At 36.1% G+C, this 24,997-nt stretch overlaps 2 protein-coding genes across 6 annotated transcripts; one reads left to right on the plus strand and one right to left on the minus strand.

The window, feature by feature from the left end:
* The first annotated feature begins 538 nt into the window (after window positions 1-538).
* Window positions 539-12,393, plus strand: hnrnph1 (heterogeneous nuclear ribonucleoprotein H1). Of its 5 annotated transcripts, none has more exons than XM_058797517.1 (11): window positions 539-607; window positions 1,189-1,286; window positions 1,367-1,522; window positions 3,847-3,990; window positions 4,618-4,756; window positions 6,829-7,007; window positions 8,054-8,157; window positions 8,266-8,401; window positions 9,425-9,508; window positions 9,593-9,691; window positions 11,802-12,393. In XM_058797517.1, coding segments are annotated over exons 1-11 (1,245 nt in total). In that variant the 5' UTR covers window positions 539-605; the 3' UTR covers window positions 11,906-12,393. The 5 variants fall into 5 exon arrangements, with proteins under 5 accessions (XP_058653500.1, XP_058653505.1, XP_058653504.1 ...); XM_058797521.1 differs by having other exon boundaries at window positions 541-607; window positions 9,593-9,823; XM_058797519.1 differs by having other exon boundaries at window positions 563-763.
* A 144-nt stretch (window positions 12,394-12,537) lies between these two features.
* Window positions 12,538-23,668, minus strand: rufy1 (RUN and FYVE domain containing 1). The gene is made up of 17 exons (XM_058797516.1): window positions 23,337-23,668; window positions 21,086-21,259; window positions 18,383-18,500; window positions 18,174-18,275; window positions 17,910-18,033; window positions 17,775-17,836; window positions 17,521-17,656; window positions 17,289-17,390; window positions 16,917-17,033; window positions 16,359-16,526; window positions 16,171-16,268; window positions 15,824-15,943; window positions 14,641-14,770; window positions 14,389-14,483; window positions 14,069-14,117; window positions 13,727-13,804; window positions 12,538-13,646 (listed from the first exon to the last, which is right to left on the minus strand). The coding sequence occupies exons 1-17, from the start codon at window positions 23,617-23,619 to the stop codon at window positions 13,503-13,505; spliced, it is 2,100 nt and encodes a 699-aa protein (XP_058653499.1). The 5' UTR covers window positions 23,620-23,668; the 3' UTR covers window positions 12,538-13,502.
* Window positions 23,669-24,997: the final 1,329 nt, after the last annotated feature.

Below are 24,997 nucleotides of genomic sequence, written 5' to 3' on the forward strand. Positions count from 1 at the left end.
ACTCATTTTCACATATGGTTAGAAAAAGGTTAACCTTTCTGAAAATTATGTTTGCCAATCCCAGGGGGTCAAGTTATTTTTATATGAGATTGTTATTATTATTATTATTATTATTATTATTAATTTAGTTGTGTGTGTGTCAATGATATTTGGAACATGTCAGTTTTTAACTCAATTAACATTAATAATACTGTTGTAAATGTAGCCTTTAAATTATATAGCCTATATATTGTATATTTCTCAGAAAGAAAAAAATATTGATATTTTATTCAGACTGGTTGAGTGATAGGCCAGGCGAATACCAATTTAAGCCTTTTTATGCAGTTTATGATATAAACAGAAACTGTTAAAAGGTGTGGAATTATTTTTTTTTTAATTGGATTATTTATTCGTATATAGAAACATAAGTTCCTGATAGTGATACAGATAGAGAATGTACTTCATGTACTGAAATAATATGGCACACTAAATTTGGGTATTATGTGTCATATTGTACAGATTTAGAGCGCTGTAGTTTCACATCCCAAACAGAAGGTGTCGACAAACGCCTCCTTAGTTTCTGAATCCGCCTCATCGGGGAAGAGCGCCGTTTATCGCTCGTTCATATGTGAGCACAGTTCAGCTTCTCCTGTTTTTTATTCATTTACTTATTGTAGACATATATAAGAAGTTGTGTGGTAAAATACTTTATTAAGGGGTAGATAAATCACGTCACTTTGCTTCGGTTGAGTAGACGAAGCGTCTTTGGGGGGTTTATCAGAAGGTATGTGGTTCAGCTAGCTCGCTAAGCTAACAGTTTCGTTTCCTCAGTTATACTAAAGAGTTTCCCTCATTTATTATGTAAATAACTATTTGCTTTTCACATAGAGCCTTGTTTTATGCTTAAAGGAATTTTCTTGTTTTTTCGTTTTGACTGAATAGAGAATGAATAGGAAATGTTTAGGTGCATGATTGATTGGATTAGCTTTTAATTAATAGTTGGCCCTGCCCTGTTGTTTATTTATTTATTTTGGCTGAGCATTTTACTTTATATATTGTATGTCAGGGGTAGTTTACCATGCAGTCATGCTTCATTTGAAATGCAGATAAGTGTCTGAAATTCTGATCACTTTAATAGAAATATTAGTTTTTGTGTTATACTATAGTGTACTATAGAGTCACTATCCTATATATATTGTGTTTAAACAGGGTTGTTTCCAGCATGGCGGATGGAGAGGGTTTTGTGGTGAGAGTCAGAGGTTTGCCGTGGTCCTGTTCTGTTGATGAAGTTCAGAGGTTTTTCTCAGGTAAAAAAGTTCTCTGCTTAAATCTTTACCACTTAGGTTTTTTTCCCTGCCTGGCTAATTCTAGCTAAATTTCATCGTAGAGTGCAAAATTGCAAACAATGGGACAAGCATACACTTCACATATACACGAGAAGGGCGACCAAGTGGAGAAGCATTTGTAGAGTTCGAATCAGAAGAAGATCTTAAAATTGCAGTGAAGAAAGATCGTGAAACCATGGGCCACCGTTATGTAGAAGGTAGGCAGCTTCTTTTGCCTTAGTTAGCATCTCTAAAGGAATAATTCACCCAAAAATGAAAATTTGCTGAAAATGTATGCACACACAGGTCATCCTTGTAGTTGAGTTGTAGATCAGAACAGATTTGGTCAAATTTAGCATTGCATCACTTGCTCACCAGTGGATCCTTTGCAGTGAATGGGTGCCATCAGAATGAGAGTCCAAACAGCTGATGAAAACTTCACAATAATCTACAAATAATCCACATGAATCCAGTCCACAATTAATGTCTTGTGAAGTGCAAAACTGTGTGTTTTCAAAGTCAAAGTCAACATCAACATATTTGTTTAGAACTGTTTCAGACTGTTTTCACTTCTAAACCATGCTTGATCTGTGCATATTTATCTTCTGATTCAGACAAGGCAGAGGCAATGGTTTGAATTTAAAGGGGTCATATGACGTTGCTAAAAGGAACATTATACATATTATACACATTATTTCATATTTGGTGAAATGCAATGTGTTTATGCGGTGTAAGGTTCAAAAAACACATTATTTTCCACATACTGTACACTATTGTTGCTCCTCTACGCCCCGCCTTTCTGAAATGTGCTTTTTAAAAAGCTCATCGTTCTGAGAAGCAAGGCGTGCTCTGATTGGCCAGCTATCCAGTCCGTTGTGATTGGCAGAATACCTCAAGTGTGAGACGGAAATGTTACACCCCTTATCGTATTATGATGCTATGTCCCGGCGCGAAAACCCATTGAAAGGATTAATGTGCTCCCCTGCCCACCCTCCAAGAACTGTATACATCCAGAGTGAGGAAAAAGGCTCAGAAAATCACTCTGGATCCCTCACATCCAAGTCATCCCCTTTTTGAACTTTTGCCATCTGGCCGGCGCTACAGTGCCCTAAATACCAGGACAGCCAGGCACAAGAACAGTTTCTTCCCCCAGGCAATCTACCTTATGAACAGTTAAATGTTCCCCACATTATGCAATAACCTTATATTTATTTGTTACCACCTCCATCCTAGCACATCCCTGCATCTCATTCTGTTCTATTCCATTCTATCATCTATAGCACAACTGTACATACAATTTATTTACTTTAAAATTTTAGTCTATTTTTATTTACATATGTGTATTTTTTTATTTATTTTTTATTTTTTTATTGTCTGTGTGTTCTTATCTCTGTGAACTGGAAGCTTATGTCACTAAAACAAATTCCTTGTATGCGCTAGCATACTTGGCAATAAAGCTCATTCTGATTCTGATGCAAACGAGGCATTTGTTGCATCCAGTGGGGACATAATTACTGATTATAATGACTTATACTGTCGTTTTACACATCGTGTTGCATCGCAACAAACATTACCATGTCTGCATTTGTGATTGGAGAAACGACAAACAACAAGCACTACTCTACACTGCTCAAAACTCGCGTTTGAATAGTCAGTGGCAAATTCTTTACATATGAAAACATACTTGCAGGCTGTGAGTCATAAGCGCCAGACTGTCCTTGCAAAGTTGGAATTGTCCCATTTTATAGAAACTTTATAGAAACAGTCTTTGAGCATAACTGGCAGGCTACTCCCAGGTTCAGGAAATAGTCCTCCGTAAAATGCGCTGCACACACTCTAAAATTTGGGTTGAACTGTTTTGGAACAGTGTTGTAAATACAACTTAACCACTGATTTCTAGTTGTGTTCTCTTTTGGAAGCCCAAACAAAGTAGTTTCGCTTTCACAACGAAACACGCGTCTCCAGGACATGGCGCTGGCGGCAGCAACAACAACACTACAGCGAGAATAAAAGAACTACAGTGAGATAATTTCATTGCATATACGTGTGGGCGGTGTTTTGCAAATCTCGTGGTCAAGTCTTAACTTTTTTATAAAGAATATCGCTTTGGTTTTGAGACATTAGTCTTTGCAACTTCGGGGATCTTATCTCACAAACAGCTCCAAAGAGAAAGAAAAACTTGAAATTTCATCATATGACCCCTTTAAAAATGTCTTGATGATGGGTTTGTTTCTTACAAACACACAGCTTTTCACGTCATAAGATTTTAATTGATGGACTGGAGTCATGTGGAGTACTTGTGATGTTTTTTATCAGCTGTTTGGTCATTCTGACAGCACCCATTCACTGCTGAGGATCCATTGGGGAACAAGTGATTTAATGCTATATTTTTCCAAATATGATGAAGAATCTGAATTCTGAAGAAGAAACAAACTCATCTACATCTTGGATGAACTGAGGGTTTCAGCAAATAATTTTTTTTTTGGTGAACTACATCAAATAATTCAAGGTAAAATACTGATCAATTCACATGTGCTTTCAGTATTCAAATCCAATAGTGTTGAGATGGACTGGGTTCTGAAGCACACCGGACCGAACTGCCCGGACACAGGAGGGGACGGCCTGGTTAGGCTTCGCGGTCTGCCTTTTGGATGCAGCAAGGAGGAAATTGTCCAGTTTTTTGCAGGTATGTCCGATAGGAATTTAGAATTGCTCTTTTTACTCAAAATTAATCAGTATGCCACCATTTATCTTAGGTTTATTTTAGTTCATCGGACCATCATTTGCACTTAAATGAGCTTTGAACATTTAAATTAAAGAGCTCAGTTTCAGTCATATAATCTTTAAAATTAGGAATAGTTGAAATTTTTATTGAGAATTGGACCATCCAGAAGGACCAAGATGGGTCACTTTTTATCCAGCGTTGTCCGTTTATGTAATTATTAGAATTTGTGCTTTCTTTTTTTTATTTTCTTGTGAATTAAACTGCCTCAGCCCTTTTTGTATTTTTATATACCTAAAACAGGTGCACAACAATCTAGATAATTTTTGGGGCTTACCAAACAAACAAGAGATGGGTTGAGACAGAAGCTCAAGAGGCATTTGATTTAAGTGACCCTTCTTTTTCTTGCACAAAATTATCCATAAATTGTGCCAGAAAAGGTTCAAATGTATTGTGGCCCCATTTGGAATGTTTATGTAGTACCATTTCTCATTTGACATAAAGAGAAACCCATAGAGTAATATAAAGTCTTGTTAATGGGCTTGTGACTTAATTTGTCCCCCACTGGGGTTATCTGTCCTTGGGTTGAAGGGTTGGAAATCGTGCCAAATGGGATAACATTGCCGGTGGACTTCCAGGGGAGGAGTACGGGGGAGGCCTTCGTGCAGTTTGCTTCACAGGATATAGCCGAAAAGGCTCTAAAGAAACACAAGGAAAGAATAGGGCACAGGTGGGGATGGCTGGTTGGTTGCCTGGATACGTTGCTTTTCTTATGGTGTTCACCTCAATAAATCATCCACTGCAGAAATGGCAAGATATGTCCACAGATGATTTGACGGCAAACAAAAAAAACAAGGAAGATGAGGTCCAGAAGCCTTAAAGATTATGTATTATTAGTGCTGAGTGAACCATTAAATTGCACTGTGTAGATTTAGAGAGATAACTGAATGTGGGTACTTTTGAGACAGTTTAGTGAATTTTTTTACTCTTACCTGTTGTAATGTGCAGTTATATCAGCCAGATGTATTAAAGTTGCGGTAGAATTTCTGCTCAATTTTTCTGGCAAAAAGTGTTCATCGTAAATCGTCTATAGTGTAGCGATGTATGAAGCACAGTTCACATAGAAGACACTTTCAAACCAAGCAGCTTTCTGATGGTTGTAGTGAATTTGTGAAAAGCATGAACTTCTTGCAAGATCTGCAAGGGGAAATCTTTTGTACTCACATGAAATTCACAATCGTGTGGATTCCTATGAAATGACTGGATTTCATCTGTAATTGCACCTTAATACAACAGTATTTGGACTTTTTATGTTTGACATGAGTAATATTGTGAAATATTTTAACAATTTAAAGGAATAGCTCACCCAAAATTGAAAGTTATGTCATTAATTATTCACCCTCATGTAGTTTCAAACCCGTAAGACATTTGTTCATCTTTGAAACTCAAATTAAGATATTTTTGATGAAATCCAAGAGCTTTCTGACCCTGCACAGACACGTTCAAGGCCCAGAAAGGTAGTAAGGACATTGATAAAATAGTCCATGTGAAGCTACGAGAATACTTTTTGTGTGCAAAGAACAACAGTCACTTCTCTTCCGTGTCAGTCTTCGTTGTGCATTCACAGCAGTATCACGAGGCATGTGTGAAATAAACATAAACGTCATAAACATGTCTAAAGATTTTGACAGAGAGGATGACTTAAAATTTTTTGTCCAACCTTACTTATTTGAACCAGAATATACAAACGATGAACTAAGAGAGATGGATGTTCTATGTCAGAACGCTGGCTCCTGTGTCAGCATTAAATTGTCATGGTACTGTCGTAAACATGCATTGAAAACTGACACGGAAGAAAACAAATTGTTGAACAAAGTTATTAGTTTTGTTTTCTTTGTGCACAAAAAGTATTCTTGTAGCTTCATAAAATTATGATTGAACCACTGATGTCACATGGACTTTTTTAATGATGTACTTACTACCTTTCTTGGTCTTGAACGTGGTAGTTGCGTTGTTGTCTATGCAAGGTTAGAAAGCTCTCAGATTTCATCAAAAATATCTTCATTTGTGTTCTGAAGATGACTGACGGTCTTACTTGGAACGACATTAATTAATGACAGAATTTTCATTTTTGGGTGAACTAACCCTTTAAAATAACGGTTTTCTACTTGAAAGTTTTGCAGCGTCATTTATTCTTGTAATGCTGAATTTTCAGTGTCACGTGATTCTAATACGGTGATTTGCTGCTCAAGGAACATTTCTTTTTATTTGAGATGTTTGACGTCAACTCTTCCCTGCTTGATCGATAGACATGGCCACTCAGCACTAAGTTTTATGCAATAGGAATCTCTCAGTTTTTCTACCATTTTGAAGACTTCAGATCACGAGGACCCAGTTAAACAGGTAATACAAAGTTAACCCTAACAGTCTGAAGTGCTTTGCTAGCAGAGAACGAAAGCAGCGTGTCAGTCCAATAAGACCCAGACCACAGTAACACATTGCCAGCTGCCTTCGGGTGACCATAAGAAAAGTTCTTTGTAATGAAGGGTTGAATGAAACTAAATATTTAAGGGTTCTTTATTTTCTGTCTCTCTCTGTGTTTCTTTTTTTTCGGAAACTGTTACATAAAGTCACTGAACAGAGAGGCTGACTGTTAATTAGTGTCATCCCAGAGTCATTCTTACTAAGGGTGTTTGTTCATTAGACCCGTTTTCAGACAGCCCTTATTTATACTGCACGCAGGAATGCTCTTGTCTCTTACCGGTAGACCCTGGTGCCATTACTCTGCATTTATGTCCTTAGGTATATAGAGATCTTCAAGAGCAGCCGGGCGGAAGTGCGCACACATTATGAACCCCAGCGTAAGGTCATGGGCATGCAGAGACCGGGCCCCTACGACAGGCCTGGAGGCGGCCGCGGCTACAACAGCATGGGCAGAGGAGTCTCCTTTGAGAGAATGAGACGTGGAGGCTACGGTGGAGGTGAAGTATTTTTGGTTGTAATTAACATTGCTACAAATACTATTGATAGAGCTTAATAATACTAAACCTAATATATCTCTCTGTTGTTCACTATTCAGTTTGGGGTCGGTAAGATTTTTTTCTAAAGTATTTTATTCTCACCAAGGCTGCATTTATTTGGTCAAATATATGGTAAAAATGGTAATATTGTGAACAATTACAAATTTAAGTAACGTTTTCTATTTGAATATATTGTCATTTATTCTGTGAAGCAAAGCTGAATTTTCAGCATCATTACTCCAGTCTTCAGTGTCGCATGATCCTTCAGAAATCATTCTAATATGCTGATTTACTGCTCAAGAAATATTTTGGTGAAATGTTGAAAACAGTTATACTGCTTAATATTTTTTTTAAAAAGCTGTGATACATTTTTTCAGGATTCTTTTGATTTATAATCATTTAATAAAAATATACAAGAAAGTCTTTCTATAAAAGTATTTGCTGTTACTTTTGATGAGGTAATGCCTTGCTGAAAAAAGTATCAATTAAAAAAAAAAATCTTGATGACACCACATTTATTTTTTTGTGGATATGTTGCATTTTTTCAGGGCTATGTGATATATAGAAAGTTAAAAAGAACATTTACTGTCACTTTTGATTTAATGCATCCTTGCTAAATGAAAGTATCAATTTTAAAAACTAAAAAAAACTACCAGAGACTTTTGAATGGTATAGAGAAAAATTTAGAGACTGACACTCGGTTGAAGTAGTTCCAAAATAATAGTTGCAGATTTGGGCTGCTAACGGAATGGTTGTAGGTTCAAACCTCATGTGATTTCAAGGAACTTTCCTTGTAATAAACTGTTTTATGTCACTTTAGATAAGAAAGCCTCTGCTAAAGGAATAGCTTTGCTTTTACTCTGTCGAGATAAATCTTTGAATCTTGCTCTGTTTTTACAGCTTCCTGTCAAGATACTTGTGCACAGTTAAGTAAAACAGACAGCGAAAGGCTTATCAGGCAGAACGTCTTTTTTCTTAACTTGTTCTTGCTCTTATTTGCCTCAAAGATGGTCGTTATGGAGACGGCAGTTCCTCCTTTCAGAGCACAACGGGACATTGTGTGCACATGAGAGGCCTTCCATACAGAGCCACTGAAACTGACATATACAATGTGAGTCCTTTTACACACGTGTTTATTTCAAGTATCCGTTAATACAAAGTGTTTATTTGATTACATACGTGTCCTGTTTACTGTCTATTTCCATGTTTTCTTCTCTAGTTCTTCTCTCCACTGAACCCAGTGCGTGTTCACCTGGAGATCGGCCCTGATGGAAGAGTAACGGGCGAGGCGGATGTAGAATTTGCCACACACGAGGACGCGGTGGCAGCCATGTCGAAGGACAAAGCCAATATGCGTAAGTGTTAGAAGAGTAACCAAAAGTAAAACTGAATGATTTTCATTTAAGGGATAGTTCACCCAAAAATGAAAAGTCTGCTCTTTGTTTACCCACATCCTTAAATTTATATTCTTTTGTGTCAGCTGATTCATAAAGGTTTGGAACTATGTGAGATTGAGTAAATGATGAGAGAATTTGTTTTTGAGTGAACTATATGTTTAAATTCAGTCCTATTAATGGGTCTGGAATGTCTGCATTCTTCTATTGAAGGAAACTGAACACCTTAATAAAACTTTGGGCTTTAGGCTCCAGAATATCATCTATAATAACCAAAGTATACTTCGTTTTTGTACGTGTTCACTAGTGTATGCGTACAGTCGAACGTGCAGCCTTTCAAAGTATCCTCCATTTGATAGTGAGCAAACGCAGGCAGTCGATACATGCACTATGGAAAGCATCATCTTTGTCCAGCATCTGTTGTTTTTTCTTGAAGTTATGTCCAATAAAAATGTCTTTGTACTCTTTTAAACTGTGCAACTTGTTGATGCACTCTCCGCTATTTTGTTGTTGTTGTTCCGACTCTTTAGTTTCGTTTTCTATTGTAAAACAATGGCCAGTGCTGCCACCTTGTGGAACAACTGATTAGTGCAAAACCAATCAATGCGCAAAGTACATGCGGTTACAAAAATCTGATGGTGCACATACTATTCTGTTGATTAAAATTCACATTGCACTATACGCTGACACTCGCGTATGGGTAAAAACTGAAGTATACTTTGGGCTTAACTGACAACACTAAAGGACAGTAACTATAATAAAGTTTTGAATTATATTGTTGGAATTACTTTAAAAGCAACTTTTCAAGCTGATGAATGACAAAAACATTGATAGCCAATCAGAATCCACTTAGCATTTAAACCAGCAGATGACAAAACTGTAGCATGTGCTTATAATAAACAGACTGTTATCTTCTGTTGGTGTGAATGCTAAGTACATTTTTTTTATCGTTCTTGGTGTGAATGGGCTTTTATTCTCATGCAGAGCACCGTTATGTGGAGCTGTTCCTAAACTCCACGGCAGGGGGTGGAAGTGGAGGATACGGTGGCCAAATGATGGGCGGTATGGGTAAGACCCCTTCTTTACCTCTCCTTCAGAATTTAGTAACTCTTACTGCGCAGCTATCATAAATGCATAATTGTCGCTCTGCAGGAAACCAGTCATCATACGGACACAGCAGCCAGCAGATGGGCTCTGGCTACAGCGGAGGTTATGGTAACCAGAGTGGCATGGGGGGCTACAGTGACTACAGTGAGTGTCAGCTCTTCCGTAGCTCTGCTAGCCGGTTCCCTGCCAAATCCTATCGCCCTTGGACCCCTAGTGGTAGCTGTTTGTAATGCCTGATTAAAAAGCCTTTCGTGTTATCCTGTTGTAGCTGATCAGGTAAATACAATCACAATTAAACAGTACTTCAATGCCAATAATATAATTTTAATAAAGTTTGTCTGGATTTTACACTGACTACATAGTATCTTTCTTTTGAATAAATGTGTACCTTTCAGTATCATAATGTTCACATATTTAACAGAGAGCAAAATTCAGTAAAGGTTGCTTGTAAAATGCGTAGATTATGGTGATGGTTAGCTTACTAAACAAAACAAAGGCATTTAATTTGATCATTTTAGAAATGAAATTGTCCGTGTCCCAATTCGGGGGCTGCATTCTTCGAAGTCTATGAAGGCCAAACCAAGTATTGTTTAAATGGGATGGTCTCGCTAATGGTGGATTGCTCTTGTTGCATAGAAACTGTGACAGCTGCTGTTAATGAGTGGCAGTAAAGTTTGTACTAGACTTTTTGACTCTTATATTGATAAGTTAAATATCAGAGTAAATTGAAACCCAATACTACATTTAAAAGTGCAATTCTGCTTTTTCTCTCAATAAAAGACTCTTATTACTGGTGAATTACAGTCAATCTTGGGATAGTCTGGGCTGTGAAGGATCCATCTGTTGCATCCCTCATGGCCCTGGAAACGAAGGACACATTTTGAGGCTGCATTAATTCATTTAGCCCCTCATTGACGTCTTCGGAATGCTGCCTTAGAAAGATGCAGTCTCTGAATTTGTACACAGGGTATATAATAAAAAAAATGCTGCTGTTTTTATTGATTGCATTGTGCAGGTTTATTGATGCATGTTGCTCGTTAAGGCTTAGTATTTTTAGTAGTACGTCAAGCTGGTGGAATCTTTTAGGGGTCCAAGTGGGTTAGGAATTTGACGCATCACTCAAGGCCCTATCACATGACCTCCATCAAAGTCTCCCAATCATCAAACTAGCATTTTCTCTGACACTGGATTGTATGCACTTTAAATGATGTAATGTTTACACCCAAAGTTTAAACTGTTTCACCTTTGATCCCATCTGACCATTTAAAGTGCAGTTATTGATTGCCAAACAATTCACCTGATGTATCGTTACATGGGTTTATGCCATAGTGTAAAAACAAACAACTAAACGGGTGCGTTTCTCAAAATCAACCATGGCCACAAGTTCCATTGTTACCAATAGAGTTTAATGGAACTTGTGACCATAGTTACCTAACGATGCTTTAACGATGACTTCTGTATCTCTTATGATACCGCTTATCGCTTTTGTTTGCTAAATTAACTGGTTTTAGTTGTTTCCTTTGCTTTTTTTTTTTGGCTAAATCTGGTTTTAGCTGGTTTTTTGTCTAAATGAACTGGGTTTAGCGTTTTAACCTATTTAACTGTTTATTTGTACACTTTTTTTGCTAAATCAGCTGGTTTTAGCCTTTTTTTTTTTTTTGCTAAATCGGCTGTTTTTAGCTTTTAAAACTAGTAAATTAAAACTTAACTATTTCAAACTGAAAACCTTTAAACTTCAAGCTTATAAAACTACAAATTTCTGGCTAGGCTTTTTCAAGCCAACTTAAAGTTTGTCTACAAACTTTATCTAGTTGCTTTTCATGTGGAATTTAAATGTTGCATAATAGTATTGAGGTCCTATTATATTTATTAATTTGATTAAGTTTATTTGCGTATTTTGTTTTCATTTTATTTCAAAGTGTTTGTTTTTGTCATTTTGTAGTTTTTTTTAATTTTTTTATATATTTGTCTATATAGTTTTGTTTTTTGGTTATTTTAATATATCAAGTTACATCACATTAAAATGAAAACTTGGCAACTAGCTGAAACGAATTTTGTATTTCAAGTGACAAATGTTTTTGTAATGGTTATTATAGTTAACTACACTAAAATTAAAACCATGTAAATCACCCTTTCATGACAAACCTGCATTGCTTGTCATGTGACCAGGCCTTGAGAGTCATAGTATAAATAGCGATTCTTTCCACACTGAGAACTCCCTGGTCCTAAAATGTGTATTTCTTTCTCCTGTCAGGTAATCAGGGCGGAATGGGGAGCAGTTACTACGGTGGAGGGAGCCGCGGGTCCATGGGAATGAACGGCCTCAACAGCGGCATGGGGGGAGGCTGGGGGATGTAGCCTCTGGGGCTTTAATAGCTGCTTTACAACCTTCATTTGAACAGTGTCCTCTTTCATTTGTTTGTTCTTTGTTCCCTTCTAAGTTGTGTTTGGAGCTGTACACAAGCAGACTTCTTTTTCCCTTTTGACATGGTTGAAAACAAATTCCGACTAGAGGTGGTAATTTATGTTAAAGAGAAACTCTTTATTTGCTGAAATGTGAAACAGCCTATGTATCACACTGGAGAGGTGCCTGTAAATCTGTTTTTACAGTGGAGTATTAAAGAGGTGATTTTTGTATCCTCTATGGGCAACCTTTATCAAAGCCTTTCGTACAGCTTGATGTCTTTGCACACAGAGGTTTCACTCTCAGTGATTGTAGCATATCTTAAACTTTTGGCTCCTGCAAAGGTGTTTTGCATGTACTCAATGCTTACTCCAGGCCGATCGTTTAAAGAGAGTGTTTAAGTTTAGAAAAAAGAAAAGGAAAAAAAAAAAAGAAACGATTTTTGTATAATTTTAAAGCATGGTGGGAAGTGGACGGGTTTCATTTAGATGCATGTTACTGTTTGCATTTGCTTTTTTCCCATGCAGTGTATCACCTGTGATTTCAGTGTAGTGGACAAATGTCTGATTCCTCATGGCTTCACAGATGGATTATTACTTTGAGGCAGTGTTTATTAAACCGTACACAATTCTATAAAATCTTCAGAAACTTCATTACAGCTTTATGAACAGCACAGGAGACAAAAGAGGGTACAACACAGGAAACTGTCATACGATCTAAAATAGACATTTTGTATTCAGAGAGCCTTAAAAAGTTTTATAAAAAGTTTTTCTTTGACTGGCATGAGCAGGAAAATACAATCCATCTGCTCTTCAGTCTTGCATACTATAAATGTGATCTTACCTTTGGACAATGAAAAATCATTTACAGACTTTCGGCCTCATTCGTGATATTAGTAGAACAAATGTGTTCATAAAACCATTGTTATTCAATTCTATTTATGTAAGAATGGTTTTATGAATGACTTACACATTTTGTCGAACAAGTCACACATCAACTAACTTCATACAGGAACGGATCCCAACTTTTGACTTCTGATAGTGGTATATTTTTGTATGACATGCACAGATTAAATCTTTATAGCACAAGCACTAAAAAATAGTGATAATTAGTGAAAGATTGCAATTCAGTAATTCCATGTCTCCTTAAAAAATAAAATAGAACACACTAGAATTTACAAAATCATTACAAAATTAATTCTGTCCCATTTTGATAAGAGGAGACTAAAAAGCATGAAGAGTATCGAAATATGAATCCTCTGCATCCACTCTTGGTGAACACATGAAAGGTTTATATATGTTAGTGCTCTCCCTAAAATGGAGACTATCATTATAAATACAATCAAATTAATGTTAGTTTCTAATTATCCTTGCATTTTCCTGTCAAAAAACTTTGCATATGGTTTTGCAACAATCAATGGTTTTAGTCAAACGAAAGCCAGTGGTGCCACAGGTAATTAATGCATAAGTGTTAAAAACAGAGATTGAGAGTTTGATTAATGCAGTTGGCCTGTAGTTTCTCACACACAATCAGCAGAGATGTTGAATGCTGTCAGGAGGAGCCGATGGAGCTCCTCTGGAGCAGAAGGGAATGGCAGACGTCACACACGCGGACAGGTCTGGGGTACGAGGGCAGAGCCAGCTCATTACTGGAGCAGCTGTTGCAGTAGATGTCTCCACAGTTCCTGCAATGGTGCTTCAAACAGAAAAAAAAACAAGAGTTGAGTTACATGCCAAAGACAGATGTAGTGACTGACAGAGTGGAGCATCACTCACCTTTCTCCGAGAGATTGAGAATTCTTTTTGGCACTGCTTGCACTGTGTAGCTTCATCGTCTTTTAACCAGGCATGACCCTGGAAAACGGATAAGAAAATGACTTGTTACTTAAATTATTGGGGGGAAAAAAATGTAATACCTTTATTAAGTAAGGATGCATTAAAATGATCAAAAGTGAAAGTAAAGACAATTTTACAAAAGTAAGTCACATCAGTAAGTACAAGAAGTTACACAGCAAAATAAAAAAAATAGGAATACTTGGAAAGCAATACTAAGAAGAGATCTTTTAGCTTTGCTGTGCAAATGGACACAATAAAGGTAACCTCATGAAGCTCTTTTACCTTCAAGGCTTTGTTGACCTCTTTGAAGTCCTCCATCTTGAGTTTGGATCTGAAAGCAGGATTTTAGTTCAAGACATTTAGCATGCTGCAAAGTTCTGAAATGAACACTTTCAGCTGTAAAGCAGCTCTAAAATGACAAAAGCATCATTCAGCTTAAGTCAGTTCAGCGTTGATTCAATTCAGTTCAAAAAGACTGTCAGTGTTGCGGAGTTTGTCAATTATGATACAAATTCGATTCAGCTATAAAGCAGCTCTTCAGAGGACAACTGTGAACTGTCATTATCCAGAAATATCAGAAAATGTGAGTGGAGCAGTCTTACTGGCTGAGATGAAGGCCCATCTCCTGTAGAGCCTGTTCCTGCTCCTCACACAGCTGCTGGAGCTGTTTCTTCTCCTGTCGAAGATCAAGCAGCTCCTGTGGAAACAAAGGTAGAGTGTTCCTAGATTGAAGCAGTCGTAATTTATTAACACCATAATACAAAAACTTCACTCTTGCTTTGATTTTGTAGAATTTAAAGTCTTTATTGACTTGTAGTGGTTAGTTTTATGGTGGAAGCAGCAGTGCATCTGACCGTCTGCAGGCCCTGCAGCTGCTGCAGTTGTGTGCGCAGCTCTGCGCTGTTGTCTTGTTCTCTCTGCAGCTCCCTCTGTAGGTTCTGCCGCTGCTCCTTCTCTACGCTGAGATCTGACTCCAGGCCTGCCCTGAAAAGAGAACAGAAACAACACCCGAGTCTAAAAAAAATCTAAATCTTGAGGGGTGAAATTACGACCCCTTTAAAAAAAATTAAAAAAAAAAGTTTTTTCACCACATCTTTTTTTTATTTAATCATTTTTTAACAAAAAATCTTTAGAGAAGAAAAACAACTGGGGCAATACATAAAATAAAAAAATAAATACAATTTAGTTTTAAAATGTTCTCTAATGCAGGATGAGATTTCTAAGTAATTATAACAATAAATGTAAATTCAAAACGAATACTTTACAGCTGGTTTAAATTTAAAGAGATAGTTCACCCAAAAATGAAAACTCTGTCATCATTTATGCACCCTACACTTGTTCCAAACGCGTATGAGTTTCTTTCTTTTGCTGAACACACAAGAGAATATTGGTAACCAAACAGTTGACGGTAGCCATTGACTTCTATAGTATTTTTTTCCCCATACTATGGAAGTCGACTGTTTGGTATGGAAGCCCGTTTCCACCACTGAATAAAAAATAAAAAGGTTAATGCGACTTTTTCTCTCACAATTCTGACTTTTTTTCTCAGAACTGCGTGATATAAACTCACAATTGCGAGTTAAAGTCCAGTTTTGAGGGAGGAAAAAGACTGGTATGTTCTCAGAATTGCGAGTTTATATCACACAATTCTGAAAAAAAAAAAAAAAAGTTTCAGAATTGCGAGAAAAAAAGTCAGAATTGTGAGTTTATATCACGCAGTTCTGACTTTTTAACTCGCAATTGCAAGTTTATATCACGCAGTTCTGAGAAAAAACATCAGAATTGTGAGATAAAGTCGCAATTACCTTTTTAATTTTTATTCAGTGGCGGAAACGGGCTTCCATAGTTTGGTTACCAACATTCATCAAAATATTTTTTTTTTGTGAGTTCATCAGCTGAAAGAAATGCATAAAGGTTTGGAACAACTTAAGTGCGTGTGAGAAATTATTACAAAATTTTCATTTTTGGATGAACTACCCCTTCAAGGTATCTATGACAGCAAAATTAGTGCATTTCTAGAAGCCTGATTTACACTACCTGAGTGTGTCGAGGTCAGTGAGACGCTTCTGCAGAGCGTTCACTTTCCCTTTCATCTCCGATCTCAGCTCATTCTGGCTTTCATCCGCGTTCTTGCGCACATTTTCGGAATTTTGAAGCCTAAGGAGCAAATACTCATATTTATCAGATCTAGAAAAACTGCATACATACATATCATTTCATACACATCTGTGATCTTCATGTTGTTTCAAACCTGCATGACTTGTTTCACCAACATTCTTCCAAAGATCATAAGGAAAACAATGTCATTAGGTTTGGAACAACATATAGGTGGGTAAATGATAAATAATTTTGAGTGAATTATTCCTTAAAAAATGTCCTGGCACCTCTGCTCTAGTTCCTTCATGGCTGCTTCCATCTGAATCATCTTCTTTTCCAACTCTTGCATGTCCTCCACTTTTTTCTGTGCCACTCGGTCAGACTCCTTATAGGTTAAACAGCAAGATTTAAGTTTCAACTGGTTACAGGTAATCCTATTCCAGTAACATTTTGTTCAGACAACAAGATGTAACACCTGTGCTTTGTTGAACATCTGTAAGTTGAGATTCTTGACTTGATCTAGTTGTTGTCGAAGTGCGACCAGCGTGTCTTGTTTCTCATGCGTGTCCTTTTCCAGGAGTTTCATGGCAACTTCCATTTCCTGCTTCAGACTGATCTGCAGCTCCAGCTCCTTTTGCAGCTCCTGATTTGCAAAACAGTTTATTCAGATACTTTGACTGGCTCCATAAAATATTATAGTTACATTAACGCATCAAGTTTTTCCAAACCTATATCAGTTTCTGTCTTCTGTTGAACATAAAAGAAGATATTTTGAAGAATGTAGGTAACCAAAGAGTTTCTGGGCACCAGTGACCATCATACTATTTTTTCCATAATATAGAAGCAATTGGGGACCAGCAACTGTTTGGTTAATCACATTCTTCAAAATATCTCAGAAAAAAAGAAACAACATGAGGGTGAGTATATTTTCTTTTTTTGGGGGTGAACTATCCCTTTAATACTATGCAATTCAATACAGACTCAAATTTGAAAATGATTTTACATTTAGAGCTGAATTATTTTATATTCTTACCTGCCGGATTCGTTTCTCCTCCTTGTATTGCTTCCAAACTACATTGTACATTTCATCCAAACCCTGCCGTGTCTGTCGATATGTTTCTAGCTCAACCTGGCTGTCTTGTAGAGACACCTAAACAACAATCCAAAGTGAGTACAATTTTGCTTAGAAAATAAAACTGTCTAGATGGCAGGTAACTTTCTTTTGGAATGACAATTTATTAGTAATAAACCAACAGACAGGCCTACATTTGGACATTTTTAGGGTCCTGGCATTAGATGTCCCAAACTTATTCTAGCGACTTTTCCAGTGAACAGATGCAGATTTTAAAAAAATGATTTCATACTGATTGTTCTCATAATACAACATTTCTATTGCAACTCTCACCTCTTCTTTCCTCTGACTAGATTGGACAATATTCGTATTTTCTTGTTTAAGTTGTTCCTGCTCTTCACGCAGAGCGTTGATTCTGTCTGTGGCTGCTGTAAGCTGTACAAAAGACGTAAAATAAATATATTTTTCCATGTTAATCCTGTATTTAATACTGTGCACAATTTAGAACCAAGAAATTACAATATACTGTACAATATAAGGTCATCAATCAATCTAATTTTTCCACCTCCTCAATGAGTTTGCTGTTGGTCTTCTCCAGTGAGTCCATCTTGGCCTGAAGATCTGTTACTGTGCAGCTCAGATGCCGGTTCAGTTCTTCTATGTAGTGCTTCTGGTCAAGAATGGCTGTCATTTTTGAATCACTGTTAGCAGTTAAAGAATCAGAAAGAGTCAAAATGACTAAACTAGTTCATAACAAAATAATAGTCTTGTTTCTAGCCATGTAATTAGTGATTTAATGCTAAGTGATCACACACTCACTCCTGTGTGTTCTCAGTAGCTTGCGGATCCTTTAGATACATTGAGAAGTCAATGACGCCCACCTGCAGAAACAAAAACACAGTGTTTAGCATCAGTGTCATCTGATAACATGGTTTGGATGGCTATATGTTTTACCTGGGAATCCAGATCCTCTCCTTTCACACATAGATTGGCATCCATCACATTCAGACCCACCAGCATCCCTACAATCACAGACCCCTCCTCCTCCATTATAAGAGCCCCAGGGTCATAAAACTCCCTGAGACAGAAAAAAGACACAAATTTACATTGGGAAGCCCAGAATTGACTAGCACTACAGTACTGTATTTTGTATGATATTAAACAAATTCTGTAGAAGAGTCTAAATATTAAAGATCATTGGAATTTAATAGCTCTTACCCAAGAAGGTCTCTTCTATTTATTAGCACTTTCATATAGTCTGCGATTTTTTTCTGCATTAGAGCCAGATGCAGCCACGCTCGAGCTCGCCCGAGGCCTGTCCTGAATCAACACAGAACCTCATGAATGTACAGATCAAATCACACTCTCATATTACACTGTTTCAGACATGATTATATTCAAGACAAACGTCTGTGATAGGAACCTACTTGATTCCAGGCATATCCCGCACACTGGTGGCAATGTCAGCTGACTCAGGGCACAGTTTCTCTATCAACTCCAGAGGAGCCCAGATAGACTTATTCTGACCAATGAAGGTCTTCTTTACTGCACAGGAGGTGAGACAGAAACATGCAGGATTTAGGCCGTAAAATGGGTTAATTTCACAAAACCTGTCAAGAATATCTAGGTTTTAAACTCCAAAATCAAAACAAATAAATAAGAAAAAAAAAAAAAAAATCACATTTTCCTTCAAGAAATGTAGCCTTTAAGTTTTTATAACAATTAAACACATTTCCCTCCTGAAAAAAATTACATATATACAGTGAAGACAAAATTGTTCTGTTGGCTGTGGAGTCAAGACATTTGCAAATATGATGAAAAGATGAATATGAGACAAAATTACAGAAGGTCACATTTTATTATTAGCCGTTTCAACACATACATGTTTTACCAAATAAAAAGAACAGCACTTTTAGAGTTCATCCCACTCACTGATGTGAGCATAAGTATTGGGACAGTTGAACATAAGGCAGATATAAAAGATTAAAAGCTATTATTTAGTTGCAGATCCCTTACGCACAATCACAGCAGTGAGTCTGCGTCTCATAGACATCACCAGACTCTTGGTCTCATCCTTTGAAATACTTTTCCCAGCCTTTAATGCAGCCAATTCCAATTGTTGCTTGTTTTGGGGAGTTTCTGCCTTTACTCTCCTCTTCAGCTGGTGAAATTCATGTTCAATCGGATTTAAATCTGGAGACTGACTTGGGCAATCTAAGACTTTCCATTTTTTTGCCCTTATAAACTCCTTGACTGAACTGGCAGGGTGTTTTGGGTCATTGTCCTGATGCAATATGAAGCACTTCCCAATTAATCTGGTGGCATTTTCTTAAATATTGGTAAGCAAGATGGTTTTGTACCCTTCCAAATTCATTCTGCTACTGTCATCATACATTAAGTCATCAGTAAAGTTGAGAGGGCCGGTTCCAGAGGCAGCCATACATGCCCATGCCATGACACCACCTCCACCATGCTTCACAGATGAGGCTGTATGCTTGGGATCATTGCAGTTGCCTTTTTTTCCTCCTCCACATTTTTGCTTTCCCATCACTTCGATAAAGGTTCATCTTTGTCTCATCAGTCCATAAACACAGTTCCAAAACTCTTCTGGCTCACCTTTGTGCTTTTTTGCAAACTCTAATCTTGCCTTTCTATTTTTGGAGCTGGTCAGAGGTTTGCATCTTGCTGTGTAGCATCTGTAATTCTGTGCCAAAGTCTCCTGAGGACAGTAGATTGTCAGAGCATCACCCCAGCTTTCTGGAAGTTGTTGGTTATTTTACAGATATGTTCATTTTCACAGCTTTTATGATTTGTCTGTCATCAACTACTGTTGTTTTCTCAGCTGATCAGGTCGTTGTTGGTTGCTGGTGGTTTCCAAACTCTTGCTTTTCTCTCAAAGTCAGCTCCCTCATCTTCATCCTGGTTTGTGTGTGTCATCATCGAATGCAAGATTCAGAATGCAGAAGAAATGGCTATAACTGATATGACACATTCCCTGCTTTTAATATCTGAAGAATTAATGCAACAGGACACAGCTGATCACTTAGAAAGACCTGTGAGGCAATTGTTCAAATACTTATGCTCACATCAGATAGAGGGATGAAACTCTAAAAGTGCTGAACTTCTTAGCTGGCAAAACATCTATGTGTTGAATCACCCAATAATTAAATGTGACATTCTGAAGTTTTGTCTCATATTCATCTTTTAATCATATTTGTAAATGTCTTGACTCCACAGCCAACAGAGCAATTTTGTCTTTACTGTTCCAATACTTTTGGAGGGCACTGTATATATATATATATATATATATAGAGAGAGAGAGAGAGAGAGAGAGAGAGAGAGAGAGAGAGAGAGAGATACTTACTTTAATTATTAAAACTTTGAAGCAGTTTTATTATTGTTGACTAAATTAAAAACAAAATCATTTTCATTGTTTGAATAATATAAACATGAACTGAAATAAAATAAAATATATTAAACATATTCCTTTCAGCTAGTAACCAAGGCCACATTTTAAATTTCTGAAAACAGAAAATATAAAAACGAAATTTAATTAAAAAATATTAATAAAAACTAAAACAGTATAGCAATGATACAAAAAGAACACTGCTCTGAAGTATTTATAAATCATGGAGGTATTTGTTATACTGAAATTTACAGTATGTAATTTTCAAAACTAATTACATTGCAGCATTTTATTTTTACTGCACAATAAATAATTTTATATAATAAAAATGACTGTATTACAATAATGAGAATCAATAATAACAACAATAACAATAATTTTTAATCAATAACAATAATTCAAACTGAAAATAAAAAATGTCCAGCAATAACATTTCAAGTGGAAAATGTGCACCATCCAAACTAAAAGTCAAACTGTAAATATGTTTCATTTTCATAAATAAGTAAATAGATAGATAGATTTTAAATTAATTAATTAATTAATTAATGCATCTAAAATATTTATTTTTGAAATACATTTTTTATTTATTTTTTTATTCTTCTCATTTGATTTTGAGGGTGAAATGTGACCGGTCACCGGAATATGTTTTTTGTGAGAGTTACCTATATGAATACAGTGACATTTCGTAATTCTACATTCACTTAAGATTTATGTCCCATCTCACCTTTTAACCCATGTTTAAGGCAGTGCTCCAGAACCACAAAGAACTGCTGTAGAGGTGGATATTCAGAGTCCAGCGTGCGGCCGAGACTGAGGGAGGACTGGATCAGAACCTTAATGCTGAGCTTCATCATGCTGAGGAGATTTGACCTCTCCACCACCACGGGATCCTTCACAGCTGGACAACACAGATGCATTAGCACAAACACTTCCTGTGGCATCTGCAGGATTAATCAGCTCACGGTTGCTTAGTTTAACCGGTGAGTCGTGTAATTAAGTGCAAATGAAAAACAATGACTTAAATAGTACGGTAACTTAGAATAACAAATAAAGAGTCTTAAACCGAACTTGAGGGGAAGTGGAAGTTCCTGCAGGAAAAAAAAATATTCAGAGTCAGGAAGCAGGTGCATTAGTCATTTCCTGTATACCGTAATGGTCTATAATACAATTATGTCACATATTGGAATTATACCACAAAATAGGCCACAGATTTAGGTTATGTTCTTCACCATATAACACTAGCTGCATTCAAACTTATAAATCACTTGTTATACTCATAGACGCCTAATCAAAATGGATAATGGCCAGATACGAGTTGCAAGGATTGAGCTCATGAATACACTAACCTGTGTGATGCAATCAACTGGACTTCTACATTCTTTTGAATGGTACACTAATCTCTATTACAAAACTGTACTGTTTGATGGAGCAGTGCTGCAATCAGATGATAACATGGTTCTTTGTCATTTACTAAAGTACATCATTTTTACTATGTTCATATACCATAGTATTTGGGCAGCTGACATTACATTTAAAACGGTGTCAGCAGTGTTCTCTAGTTTGGCATGTTATGTTTTTTGAGTATTTATATCTTAAGCACTATATAATTTTAACTTGTACAGTTTCATACTTCGCATCAAGAAAATACACGAAGCAATTATTATTTTCTAATGTCAAGCATGACAGGGGTTTTCAAACCAGTGAGACAGAAGGGAGAGCTGGGGCACCACGGAAAACTTGAGAAAAACCAGTGTAAAAACAATGAATAAATAAAATAAAATAATACAAAAAAAATATGATTACACTAAAATAAATGCTAATTTTGTTAGAAAAGTAACAATAATTTGATTAAAAAAAGGATATTTGATTTAAAAAAGTAACAATAATTAAAATAAACCAAGGTATTACAGTTTAAAATTAAATAATTATCAGGTAGATTAAAATTTAAAGTAACTAATAATTAAATTAATTTATTTTAAATAAATAATTCAAAATGGAATAAATAAAAATAGATTTAAATAATACACAGTACAATATATGTGGTGACCCTGGACCACAAAACCAGTCTTAAGTCGCTGGGGTATATTTGTAGCAATAGCCAAAAATACACTGTATGGGTCAAAATTATTGATTTTTCTTTAATGCCAAAAATCATTAGTATATTAAGTAAAGATCATATTCCGTCAAGATATTTTGTAAATTTACTACTGTAAATATATCAAAACGTCGTTTTTGATTAGTAATACGTGTTGCTAAGAATTCATTTGGACAACTTTAAAGGCAATTTTCTCAATATTTTGATTTTTCACCCTCAGATTCCAGATTTTCAAATAGTTTTATCTTGGCCAAATATTGTCCTATACATCAGTGGAAAGCTTAGTTATTCAGCTTTCAGATGATGCATAAATCTCAATTTCGAAAAATTGACACTTGACACTTAAGGTTTTGTGGTCCAGGGTCACATATCAGGCAGAAAAACGTGAAAAATAATTTTCACATACTTTTAAATTGTTCTTAACACAAATCTGGGTATTTACACATAGATGCAGTAGCTGGCATCTAAAATATGACACTGCATGCGATATTTGTAGTTTCAGATAGTCTTTGCCCACATGGCTATTTAAGTAAACAGCAAAAAAAATAAAAAAAATAAATAAAAAAGTTGATTTTAAAACTTCATGGTAAAAAATACACACCTTCCATTATACATTCGTACCAATCTGAACGTCAGATTTTCATGTTGCATTTAAAAAAATTCACATCCATGACGCACCAATTTACGTTGTGAAAAATGTCCTGTGCATGTATATTTATATACAATATTATATGGCAATACCATGGTGCCATTTCCAAAATTATGGCATTATCGTTGTACTTTTTTTAAGTCTGTTATTGACTACTTATCTTACTAAGTAAGCGCAGTCAGTTAACTTATCCCTATATTTAAATATTAGAGAGCTGAACAGGTCTCATACCTGCTGTCTTTAGGGGATCTGAGGTGTCAGAGGTGTGTTGTGATGTGTCAGATCCTTTTAACCCCGCGCTGTAGTGATTCACTCCGCTGCTCAGCGTCTCCGTCGCTTTACGAGCAAACGACAGAATCGGCGCCGACCAGGAGCTGTCTGCCCGTTTGTCCTTTTGGGCCTCGTCGGTATCGTTGGCGACATCATTTTGCCCAGGTTCCGTAGCCTCTGGTTCTTCTTCTTTTGCAGGAACGTCTTCGCATTCAACTTTGGTGTTTGGATCATCGTCCGCCATGTTTACATGTCAAAACATGTGACTCGAGACCAGAGCAATCGGTTTTTTATCGCTCAGGGGAGACAAATCGATCGGCGATTGAGGAGATTTTTTGATCTATATAGTGACATCGATTTAAAAATTTTTTTTTTTTTTAGAAATATTACTAAATACATTAAAATTAGACGAATAGAACAGAAAGAACGAAGATATTGAACAGAAATCAAATAGAAAATAAATAGAAATGTAATACAAAATAAACCAAAATCAATAAAACATATTAAAAATAGATTGAAAAAAACTTACCCACACACGGACAGACATATTTTAAACCTTTTAACGTTTAACAAATTATGTGTGCATATTGGTTGGACTGTCTACGAGTTTACTGTCTCCACTAGATGGCAGTAGCGAACGCCTTTTTGCTAATTTAAATGGCGATACACTGACCATGCTGTTTTAATGCTTTCTGCGCTGTGTTTTGTATATCCAAAACCAGGGAAAGACTTATCTGATGCAAAGTAATTTTTAGGATTTTAAGACAACTTGAGTGTTAAAAAAAATCTTAGATGGTTGTGATACATTACCAAAAGGCACAAGGTGTTATATGAAAGAATGCAATCGTGGGTAATAATGTCAAGGATTAAAAATAATTAAGGTTAATTGATTTGTTAGATCTCAACCCATAAAGCATTTTAATGTTTTTATTTTTCATACATGTTCTCACGTTCTCAAAATCTGAATCTGATTTAGCTGCTTCACTACAGGTGTTTTGAAGCATAACTTTCATTAAAACTAACATTGATTTCATTATCAGAGCATTAGTTAATGTCTGTTAAACAGATGTTTTGAAAGAACTCTAAAAGAAAATTCAATATGGTTAACATAAATCTTTTCCCTTAATGTGCTTATGCTGATCCACTTGCATGGCTGTCCTGCAAATGAAATTATAATGACATAATATTAAGTTCTTTTTATTACTTTAAACTCGTGATCAAAACCATGGCAGGTATTGTTTTTAACCTTTTATTATCTTTGGGTCATTTCAGTAAAGAATGTAGATAAGCAGATGTGTTGCCGTGGATGTTCAAAGTGAGCCTTATTTACTGCTCCAGTCACAATGGCAATTTATTTGTGAAATATGTTGAAATTGTAAAATTGCATCTATAATACCTACTTTACTAATACCAAAATATACAATTTGTTATAAAATATGTGCGATATTAGGAAATACCAAAAGTGAAGTTAGCCAGGAAAAAACTAAAACAAACAAACAAAAAACAATTATGCTACTCCATCAACATTTAAAAAAAAAAGCACCCTTTGTGCTCTATTAAAAAATCATGCATTTTTAATTGTTTACAAAGTAGGCCAGATGATCACAGGTGGGTGTAGATTT

Source organism: Onychostoma macrolepis, chromosome 14 (assembly GCF_012432095.1).
Source record: "Onychostoma macrolepis isolate SWU-2019 chromosome 14, ASM1243209v1, whole genome shotgun sequence".
NCBI classification, from domain to species: domain Eukaryota; kingdom Metazoa; phylum Chordata; class Actinopteri; order Cypriniformes; family Cyprinidae; genus Onychostoma; species Onychostoma macrolepis.